Consider the following 12,050-nt stretch of genomic DNA (forward strand, 5'->3'; position numbering starts at 1 on the left):
TTTAGCTTCCAGTGTTCATTAAAAGTGTTATGTGAAGAAAATGCAAAACTTTATTATTATATATTTTTTTTTTCTAAACTAAGAGTCTGTTTGGATGGCTGTGTTAATTGTTTGGAGACCACTGACCTTAGTTTGGAGAAAAGTGTAAAATCAATTTAGAAAAAGGCATTAATTCTAGCAAGTAACAGTTAAGTTTCCAATTCAGAAGTCTACATCCTCGAGAGTTTCACAAATGTCATTTTGTAATCTCTTTTTTATTGCTTTAGCGTGTTTTAATATCTCTCCTAATTAGTTTCTGATGGTTCTGCACTCTGCAGGAATCAAGTGGGTGTCTGTGCAGTACATTAATCTCTATGGATGTACAATGAGAGGCAGAGGTGGGGAACACAGAATGATAAAGAGAGAGTCATGAGTTTTCAAGGGTAATATCACCCACAGCATGACACAAATCTAACGGTGATAATTACAATCAAATTATATTACATCATAAAACACAAACACTCGAGCATTTAGCTGAGAGGCACCAATAAAAATTCTTTATTCTTACAAAAGAGAAAAAAAGATATCCCTTAAAGACGTGTTCACGCATTTGCAGTGACAGGAAGTCATTGATTTTTAATTGCCAAGTACACACTGCAGATAAATATGGTTGTCACTCTTCTGTTTGAGAGCATAATCTTGTTCTGTCCACACAGAGTTCAGCAATTCGCAAGAGTGACAATCACATTCTGTGACCTTTTCCTTGGTGTACTACAAGACCGAACTAAACATTTAGTGGAACTTTTGGAAATTGACAGCTCATTTGAGATATCTGCCTCTCTTGTCCAGGTGCAGTGCTAACAAATCAAACAGAGGGATGTGACTTGAATTAATTGACGCATGTTTTCACACCAGATTGTCCCTCTCCACCATAGTTGTTCCCACCAGCCCTGTGCTTTAGTGATAACCTAGTGATAACTTGGTGCATTCACACCAAGGATGATAACTATAACAATAACGATAAAGTTTTAATTGAGGCTTTGCGAGATTTCATCCCTTCGCGTCATGGAACTCCACCCACATAATGAGCTAAACGCCACAGCTCTGCCTCAGCAGGGGTCCTTCTGGGCCTAAACACGGTTTCAGAAATTAAAACCTTTCAAACTTTCTTCATAGGGCTTCCACAAGAGCAAAGGGTACTTTGATTATGCATTTTTAACGCAGGTTACTGATAATAATTTATACTTAAAAGCTTCCTTTCCAGTGTATCTGGAGATTAAGGTAATAGAGGGGAAAGAGAGAGTAGAGAGCAAAAGGACAGCTGAGTTTGAGGGCAAATACTGCCTTTCTTCTACAGAAATGGAAATATGATGTTAGGAGGTATATTATTCATGTCTGTGACTCCACAAGATATGTTTTATGTAAATCTTCCAACCTTTTGCACACTACAAAGGGCTTTGTGGATGCAGCAGGCATAATGTGTGGAGTCTGGTAAAGCTTCTAAAAGGGCACTGCTGACCCTTTCAGTAAATTAAAGCACTAAAACAGTATTATGTTTTTTAGCATTATGTATTATAGTATAATGCCCAGCAAAGGATTTTACATTTTATTCAGCCCACAGGGCACTAAGAATTGTGAAGAACTTTGAATCTACAAAACACCACCAATGCTATTCCCCCACATGTTGTTCCAACTACCCTAAGAATTTTTTCTGAACAAACTCTTGAGCAATGCTGGTGATTTTTGACCTCCCAGCATGCAACTTCAGCATGAATAAATAATTATGTTAGTGTTTTGCTACTTGCTGACTATTTTTGCTGTTATGTTGTTGTTTTTGTTGTGCAGTGATGTTAATAACACATCTTATTACATAATAATAATCATCATTGCACCATAGGCCCCGCCCACTGTCATTCAGCATAACTTTACTAATAGAACCCATTATAATCAATGACGTAGTCTACACAGGGCCGGCGTCACAAGGGTGCATTGCCCCCTCAGTTTCGAATTTGTCCCCCATCCACCCCCGAAACGAGATTCATTTTAATCCTTTGAAGCAGAATTCAAACGTGCTTTTGCACTTTGACTGGCGCTGAGCCAAAAACGGACGCACTCAGCGGCGCTTTTCACAACTATTCAGCTCCCATGGCACACTGTAGATCAACTAACATGATCATTATAAAGGTCTTTAAATAACACAACTTCTAAAATAAAATAAAAACTCACACTGGGGGTTCAGCTAGAATATAAAGCCCCATAAATAGATTTTAAAAGAACGTTTACTTTGACACATCCAGTTTAAACAGCTCGTTTGCATCTCTGTACAGTCTTCAGAAGCATATCAGCGTTGGAAACAAGTGGATGGTTCATTTTAATGGCATCCTGGATAGCATCAGAGGATTATGTTTGTTCGGAGCATTTGTAAACGAGGGACAGTGTAATGTAGAGTTTGCAAAGAAACTTTTGTTGAAAGCAGTCAACTGTATTGGATCTGACAGCAGCTGCATCACAAACCGTAAGTAAATTATTTTATAATGCTTTGTCTGTAAATGAAGGGTTTATATGGATAATGTTTTCAAAACACTTACTTCACGTGCAATAGAGAGTGTCCGTTGATACCATTTCCTATGCAATGACATTAACAGTGGCTGTTTACATACAACCCTTATAGGAGCCGCTCATTAAAAATAATATAATAAGGATAATTTCAGACAGAGGGTTAGAATGAAAGTTGAAAATAATTGTTTTTCCACATATATTTCCACAAAAATATTAAGCAGAACAATAGTTTTCAGCTGTGATAATAATAATAAAAAAATATGGTAGTCTATACATTTACAATAAATCAAATACATAATTTTAAAGACCAGTGATGCAAAATTGCCACGGTTTAGGCTAAACATGTTTCATAATAAATTAGCAAAACCCCAAAAGTGCTACAATCATCCCTGTTCTGCCACACCTGACTGATGAGCTTCTGGTTCATGTGGAGGTGACTGATTTGAAAAGGATTTGAAATGTGATTTTTGTGGGAACATGATTCTTTAGAAGTTATGGGCTGTACAGCATTAAGAGTAATATGTATTCATAGACCGTGTCTTAATATCTTCAATTATAAATAAAAAGGAACAGTCCTGCAGGTTATTCTATAATAAAAAAATAGAAGTCTCAGGACCAGACATCAAGCAGGAAATCAATTATAATCAGCAGCTCAGTGAAATATTACAGTGATGTTAATGCTCTTATTTTCCAGTTCAGCACAGGACCGTGCGACACGCAAATCACAGCTATAAATCCACAGAGATAAACAAACGATGTCATGGTGCTAATCATAGTGCTAATGGTTAGAAAATGAAAAACCATAAAAGATTGAGCTAGAGTTGAAAGACGTGTCCTGTAATTCATTATTACATGATGAAGTATAAGAGAAAGCCTATAGTGACACAAAGACAAGAGACTTTGCACGGCTGTGTTTGGAGATTATGATAAGCACACGCGGCTAGGCTGGATAAAAGGTGCGATAATTACATATTATGAACACAGCAAGGCGATTAAATTGTGAAATATGTATTTTATAGACAAGACATTAAAGGATAATGGTCAACGCAGAAACACAATAATCTCTTTACATCCTCTTTATGATCAACCAGTGTGATCTCATCAGTATATTTAGGTTTTAAATTGTGAAGTGTAGGGGTCGACCGATCGTTTTGTCAATTTGCCGGCTGAGAAGGTGCTGTCATTATACAGTATGAGAGCGGCCTCTAGAGGCAAAATAAAAGCCATCACTGACGCCTCGTGGAGTTTGTTTTGACACGCGAGATGTGGATTTAAAGCGGACAATGAAACGGTATGTATACAGTACACTACCATACGTGTTTTTATATAATTATAAAGTAATTAATTTGTTAACTAGATGATGCATTAGTGGAGAACAGCAGTATGTTTGCTGTCGAGGATGAGATTTCAGTTCTTTTCTTTATATTGTCATACATATTTTGTTATTTTGATTAGATAACCATCAAGTGTTCTAAAATAGAGGCAAAAAAGTGTGAAAAGGTATACATATAATAGCCTATACATATGAGTCTAATTTCAATGCTATGGCTTTGGTGTAGACATTTAAAGATGGCCATCTTTAAGCATGACTGTTTGGATTTATATGAAATTGAAACACTTTACAGTAAGAGTCCATTTATAACATTAACTAAGGTTAATGAAAGTATTGTTCATTGTTAATTTCCACATTTACTAATACATTTTTACATTTTAAAGAAACATTAGTTAATCCACAATGAACTAACATGAATGATCAAGGTATATATAACATATTAATATTTATACTAAGTACAGTACATTTTTATGGTTCAGTACAGTTTTCCGATTTTTGCAATAAAGTTAAGCACTATTTTATTTGTTATGTTTGTTTCCATTCACTATCCATTTTAAAAAAACCTACTGATTGATTAATGTTGGTTGATTAATCGGTTATCGGCCAGTACGGTCCAAGTAGATATACGCTGATTTCACGCAGCCGCCATTTTTAAATCGAAAGTGAGGCTCCGGTGGGAAAAACCCCGGAAGTAAAGATAAACAACAATGCCTTTGGACTACCAACCTGAAGCTGCTGCCGCGATTTACACTTTTGGATGTTAATATCCAATATAGGATATGTATATAGTTCATTCCTGCTTCTTTTTTTACTTTCTGAATTATATAAAAAAAATATTTTATTTATAAATGAATTTCACTGTATATAGTCTAAAGTATTAAAGAAATGTATGTACAGTTTTAGAATTGACACAACATCATTAAACACAACAATACGCCATCGCATTCAAGACTCTCCTATGATTAAAGGCGACACTTCCGGTTTTCTTCCCACCGGAGCCTCGCTTTCGATTTCAAAATAACGGCTGCGTGAAATCAGCGTATAGCGATATCATTATCGGTAAAATCCACTATCAGTCGACCTCTAGTGAAGTGGCACACATGCAATTTTTACATTTGAACTGACAATGAACTGACAATAAAACAACATATGGACAGTTTCTAATGAAATAAACATTCATATAATTTAAAATGTTTAGCATTGTTAAATGAGTCCAACTAAAAGCTCAATTTCAAATCAAAACTGATCACTCTGTCCTATGTGACTTTGATGGATATTAAATTCTTCCATATAAAAAAAAAAACCCCAAAAAAAACCAGGTGCATTAAAAACATTTATAAATATATTTGTCATTAAAAACGTCTCATTCTAAAGTTTCTCCATAATTTACATATCAGTGTGCAAACAAACAAAAAAGTATGTCTGTTTGTACACTTCATGAAAGAATACCCGAATCCTCTACACACGCACTATATCACTCTGCTCGACACACACACATAAACAATCACATGAATCACATGGGGGGATGGGGGGGATGCAAAAACATAGACAATATTACACTAATAGTAATAATCAACAGGTGATTTAGTATACGGTACAGGAAATATTAGCCATACTAAACAAGCCAGCAAATTCGCAGCTGCTCTGCAGTGGATTTATCACAGTGGAAACAGAGTTAAAATGCCGAGTTAACTTTTATCTATGACCCTTTCAGATGTACATCAGTAGTTTGTTATAATAATAAAGATCCTGAAGGACTTTAAAAGGCCAAATGTATAATACATAATCTCTCCATAAAAGAGGTAGTTGGAGAATCAATGCTTGTATAGATTGCATGGCAAAGAGCAAAGCAAAATCAATATTTGTTTATTATAATATAATATTAAATTGAAATACCTGTATTTGGCAGCCAGATCATTGTGTGTGTGTGTGTGTGTGTGTGTGTGTGTGTGTGGCAGGAAGAGAGGGAAAGTGTGTGTGTAAGCAGAATTGCTATTTTGCTATTTTATTTATAGCCATAACACATATAATACTCACTCCCACCCACTGTGATAATCTATCAATGCAAGAACCAACTGTTGGGGGTCTGAACCTAAAAATTGGGGCTCCTTTTTAAAGATCCAGAGCATTCTGTAATATCTATCCTACACATCAGGAGGACATAATGAAAAGACTGTCACCTACGATAACATCAAACATCTGTTAGCTTCTGTACTTCCCTCACACATCACTACCAACACTCCACTCCATTAAGTTCACACACATACCACACTGAAGTCTGACTATGCATTATCCAGACAGGAGCTATTTTTAGCAATTTTCTCCTTCTTTCTCTCTCCCTCCCAGGACTTACCTGCAGCACACTGGTCCTCATCTGCTCCATTTTCACAGTCCCTTTCACCATCACAGCGCCATGACAAAGACACGCACTTGCTTGTTGAGCCACCACAGTCAAACTTCTCTGGTGGACATGTCTGCCGACCTACGAGAGGAGGCAACAAAGAGAGATGTTTAAGGATGAAATATGAACTAATGATAAAAAGCAATGTAGCACCTGAATGCTGATTGGTTAATAATAGGGGTTTAAGGGATCATAGTTGACCCTTGATCCGTACAGACCAGGCCCTACGGTTTGGTCCGCATGTGATTTGCGGATTAATTTCACAGTTTAACAATCATAGAGTGACAGTTTATCATTTGCACATGTTTTGTCTTGCTAATTTACACATTTAAGTGATTTTAAGTCATTCAAGCGCAAGAAGAGGCAAAAGAGAACTCAATTCGGTAATCGTGCGCTGTTATCTATGTGCACTGCTGCACACACCCTGCGCATGGGCAGAGAGCTGAGCTTCAGATACAGTGACGCGATCACCAAATTGATTCCTCTTTTGCATCTCCTTATGCTTGAATAGATACATACATACATACAAAGTAAGAGATAATGTACATCCAGCCAGATCACAGAATAAACCCCGACAGGGTATTCAAGTCTTGCATCACTCTGAAGGGGTTAATTCTGCGATAACAACCGGCTGGATGTACATTATCCCGCTTATAACACGGCTACTTGCCACATAAGTAAATAATTAGACACGAAATATTGACTTGAGTTGACATAGTTTAGGTCTTTAAACGCAAAGCTTCCGCGAAGAAAGCAGTTGCTAGCAAGCGGCAAGTTCAAACTAGACAGACATTTAAAGGAGACGATACAGTCTTACCACTTATTACATGGCATTTCTCCACATAAATAATTATGGCGATAAGAGACACTGATTTGAGATTAAACTGATTTGTTTTAACATCGTACCTGTTTTTTATCTTATAATCCATTACAGTGTACAAAACAATCGTTGCAAAATGGCAGCAACTACGTTTAAAACAAGTCAGCAATACCCAGAAGACATAATTAAATAATTGTAAACAAAATATTGATTTGAGTTTTAATATTTCATTAGCTCACCAAACGCAATACTTCCGCGAAGAAAGCAGTTGCTAGCAAGCGGCAAGTTCAAACTAGACAGACATTTAAGGGATACGATACAGTATCCTAGCAAAACGTTCCTAGTAATCGTAAAGCACTTCAGTTTTTACCAGTTGTTATAGGGGAAAACATCCCGCTGGATGGCGTAATTGACCAATCAGAATCAAGTATTCCACATAGTCGTGTAATAACAAACATGAATCTTATTGTCATATTGTTAACCAAAACTGAATCTCACTGAAAATCAAATTTTCACACAGCATTCTCAAGACAGTGCCATAAATTATTCATCTCTACATGTCTGGGAACCCAACTACAAATCAATAGCAGCCAGACTGATTTCTCTCCCTCCCATTCTTCAAAGTCTTTTGAGTAATTTTCAGTGTTTAAAAGAAGATATATGAAGACCTTTTCACTCTCTCTGACACCTCAAATCTGTGTCTGCAGCCCATTGTTGCCTGAACCCTATCTATAATCATAAGAGTGAATGGCATGTCTCTTGCTGGACTCTGCTATTGTATAGCCTTCTCTGAAGAAATGGGAAAAAGACAACTGTGAATCTCATCTGCACATGGCCATTGTGGCTCTGCAAATTGAGGCCCAGTCCTCATCTATGGGAGCCATATTGGATTTGAGACTGACAGAAAAAAAAAGGTCCTATTTAAGGCCAGAGCTTAACCCAACACCACAAGGCTTGTTGGTGTGTGACTAGGGAAATGTATGAAACAGAGCGTGTTTGTTTGAACAGCGCTTTTATGTGAGTGTGTATGTTTTTGGCTTTGTCAGCATGTGTCTGAATAAACTGAATGACCCATTCTAACTGTCTGGCTGACTGCTACAGATAGCACAACCTCCTGGGAAACGCAGTCTGTCTTATCTCCTCTCTCTCCTCCCTAACCCTGAAAACTACTGTGCCCACAGGGCTTTCCATTCACTGCCCTGGTTCCTGCTTGTTCACACAGCAAAATACTCACAGTGGTTTGGTAACAGCACTGCACCGATGTAAAATAAAGCAACACTGGGAATATCGTAATTATTTTAAGTAAGGAATAATTGACTCCGGGCCGTTGAATTATTAGAAAAATAATGCACACCCAAGGTGGTAATGTAAATTATGTGCATTATTTTTCGAATAAATCAACAGCCCGGAGTCAATTATTCTGCTTATACTACGGTTACCACACCTCAAAACATTGTTCAGATGATGTATTTCAAGACATTTGTCAGGTTTTTGTCCTTAAAATGCTCTTGTGTATGACTAATTTCTTACGCATCTAATCCCAAGCCTCCGTTGCTAATTCTAAAACATAATTTTAGAGCTAGTAACGGAGGCTTCAGCCACTGAGAGAGAGAGAGAGAGAGAGAGAGAGAGAGAGAGAGAGAGAGAGAGAGAGAGAGAGAGAGAGAGAGAGAGAGAGAGAGAGAGAGAGAGAGAGAGAGAGAGAGAGAGATTTAGCCTATGTGAATTACATGAGTCTGTGCGTCTCTCTCAACAGTGTTGTTCAACAGCAGCGTCTCTACTAATAGCGAAACTGAAAGTTTATTTGCTCCAAGAACAGGGCCATTATTACCTCACTAGTGAGAAATTTATATAGCTTTTGAGTTGTTAAACTATTTTAAAATCATCAGAGCAGCGCTGATAACACGTTTCTGTGTGAATGTGTGTCCGTTGTGTGTGTTTATTTAAGTGGGAGAGAGAGTGGGAGAAAGACACTATGTGCTTTGCGTAATTAAATGTAATTTTGTGGCAAAAAAAAAAAAAAAAAAAAAGGAAATAATTTGCTTGGTCAGTGTCATTGTGGGTTTTGGCTATTATGCTGTAAGGACATTTGAAATTATTTAAATAATTTGGCGAAGTGATATGGAACTGTAATGTGGTTAAGATCTGGCTGGAACTACTTTAGCCAAATGTTCGTCAAGCAATCAGAAGTATACGTAGTATAGTGCACGTTAATGTGCTCATTACACTTCCTAAAGACTGTCATTAGGCTAGTTTCATGATCAGGGTTTATGACAGCATTAAGACAAAGCTGTTTTAACAGCATCTCTCATTTAAACTCCTGTAGAAAAAAAAACAAAACAATGTTGCTAACATTCACTTCTACAAAATCAGTTCAAACTGTGATTCAATTCGATCAATCAATTCATAGCGCAGCAATGCAATTATTTGTTTGCATCACTCAAACACACATTCTTGTACATCTATCTTTGTGAGGATATTCATTGACACAATACAATCACTAGCTTCTACCCTAACTGTACCCATCACAACTAAGTGCTTAAACCGAAACCCTTCACTGTAAAAAATGATCGTGATTTTAACAGTAAAAGACTGTAAAAATGCTACAGTGAAAAACTGTTAATTGGTTAACAGAAAGTTTCCGTACTATATACGGTAAATAACTTTGATAGATCTAATGGTACATCTAATGTCATTTTTACTGTAAAATACTGTTAAATTTACAGTTTTTGGAAGTAAAAACGAACAAGTCATTGTATAATTTACAGTGAAAAAACGTAAATTGACATTCCCACAATTCCCTGCGTGACACTTCACATTTGATGTATTTTTGTTGAAATAACTATGTTTCGTCATAGTTTTCTTAGTTTTTTATAATCAGTTATGTACATTAGGGGTTTATGTTACATTTAATGTTGTTAAATTAATGTTTATTGTATTTTTAAAATTTCATGTGTGTTACCATGATGGTGTTTAATGTTTGAGTGAATGACACTGTGCACCATCTATATATTAATATTATCTTTCTTGTGGAAGAACTATTTGTGATGAGCTTTGATTAATCATGTAACTCTCATTACTGCTGAGATTGTTGGTTTGTCAGCGTAATTCTATGGTACAAAACAGATAATAATACTTCAATAGGTCAGTAAATTAACATTATATCATATTACTGAAATCCAATGTTAAATATACATGTTTAAAATGTTAAATTTACATGTAACTCCGTAAGTATGTTTACGGTTTGATGTGTTTTTTACAGTATTGTTCTGGTAACCACAGCTGCCAGTTTTTTTCCGTAAAAACAACAGGATTTTTTTTACAGTGTTACCCTAACCTTTTCCCATGGTTTTTCAGATAAGGTTATAAATAGGTTTAACCTAATTATAAACTTATCCCCCAAACCAAGTCTTGAGCGTCAAACAGGCCTTTAAAGGGTTCTCAGAAAGTGTCCTCACTTTACTCTCTTTGTCCTCACTCTGATGGTCTAATACTCAAACCAGTCTTAACAAAGATGGTTGTACAAAGACACACGTTTGTGGTAAGTACAATTCCTTTTTAAAGAAATTAATACTTTTATTTATTGGGGATGCATTAAACTGATCTAATGTTACAAAAATATATTTTAAATAAAAGCTGTTCTTTTGAGGTTTATATTCAAGGTATGACAGTTTCCACAAAAAAAACAGTAAGTAGCACAACTGCTTTCAACATTGTTGACAATAAAGAAATGTTTCTTGAGCAGCATAAATTACATTTTAAAATATATAAAAATAGTAAACAGTTATGTAACAAATACTGTTATAAAAGTGGTTGATGGCTGTAGTAGTAGAGTGGGTGCATTTAGAGTCAGAGGGCCCTATTTTAACGATCTGAAACGCAAGTGTCAAAGCGCAAAGCGCAAGTAACTTTGTGGGCGGGTCTTGGCGCTGTTGCTATTTTCCCGGCGGGATAAATGACTCTTGCGCCAGGCGCAAATCTAAAATGGGTTGGTCTGAAGTAGCTTCATTATTCATAGGTGTGGTTTGGGCGTAACGTGAAATAAACCAATCAGAGCGTCATCTCACATTCCCTTTAAGAGCTGGCGCGCTTGTTCTAAAGCGGATTCCTATCATAACGGCGGATTTGCCAGGCGAACGCCAGGAGCAGTTCACAGCCAAGGAGAGCAACGCTCTCGTCAGGGACGTTGGGGATGGAGAAACCCACCCAAATTAACTTCGGTTAAAAAGGCGTATGATCATTTGGGTAAATGTGTAAGCTAGATGTATGCTTTTATAATAAATAAAATCAATCTATCTATCTATCTATCTATCTATCTATCTATCTATCTATCTATCTATCTATCTATCGTAATAATGTATGATTTGCAAAAATGAAAACTGCTGCTTCTGTGTAGATGAGAGAATCAAAGTGTATGCGCGTTGTGCACACGCTACATTGATTATGGCCAAGCATGCGCCCTTAAAATAGCATTTGAATAACATGCGCAACGCGCCACTGACTTTAAACTATTTTTTCCTGGTTAGTGGCGCAATTGTTTTCTAAACCTGCAAAATAGCATGAAGGAACGTTTGCGCCGGGACACGCCTCCTTTTTTGCGCTGCACCGCCCAGGGAGCGCAAGTTCATTCCCCAGTTTAGCGACGTGCTTCTGTGGAGGGAAAATCGCGCATTGCGCGGGTGCAAAATAGGAATGATACATGCGTCATTGTACAAAGTCAATTGTGCTGGGTGCAAGATAGGGCCCCGAATGTTTGCAATCTTGCAAAACATATCACTTGTTCACTTCTTCACATCTTCAAAGAGTTTTAGCACATTGGCAGCATAAATCATCTGTTTAAGAATACACAGTTCAAAAACATTATACAATTATAACCACCACCACCACCACCAACTAACTACCTAAAGACTCTGATTGTTCTTCAATTCAGTGAGCCATCAAAACAACACCCACACTGC

General features: G+C 36.8%; 1 protein-coding gene across 4 annotated transcripts in view; it reads right to left on the bottom strand.

The window, feature by feature from the left end:
- lrp8 (low density lipoprotein receptor-related protein 8, apolipoprotein e receptor) overlaps positions 1 to 12,050 on the bottom strand; it is a 160,970-nt gene that overhangs the window by 53,993 nt on the left and 94,927 nt on the right. For all 4 annotated transcript variants that reach the window (XM_079882818.1, XM_079882820.1, XM_079882817.1 and 1 more), the window contains exon 4: positions 6,225 to 6,353. In XM_079882818.1, coding sequence (XP_079738944.1) covers positions 6,225 to 6,353 — 129 coding nt within the window. The remainder of the gene's footprint in view (positions 1 to 6,224; positions 6,354 to 12,050) is intronic.

This window comes from Squalius cephalus (assembly GCF_949319135.1).
Source record: "Squalius cephalus genome assembly, chromosome: 10".
NCBI classification, from domain to species: Eukaryota; Metazoa; Chordata; class Actinopteri; order Cypriniformes; family Leuciscidae; genus Squalius; species Squalius cephalus.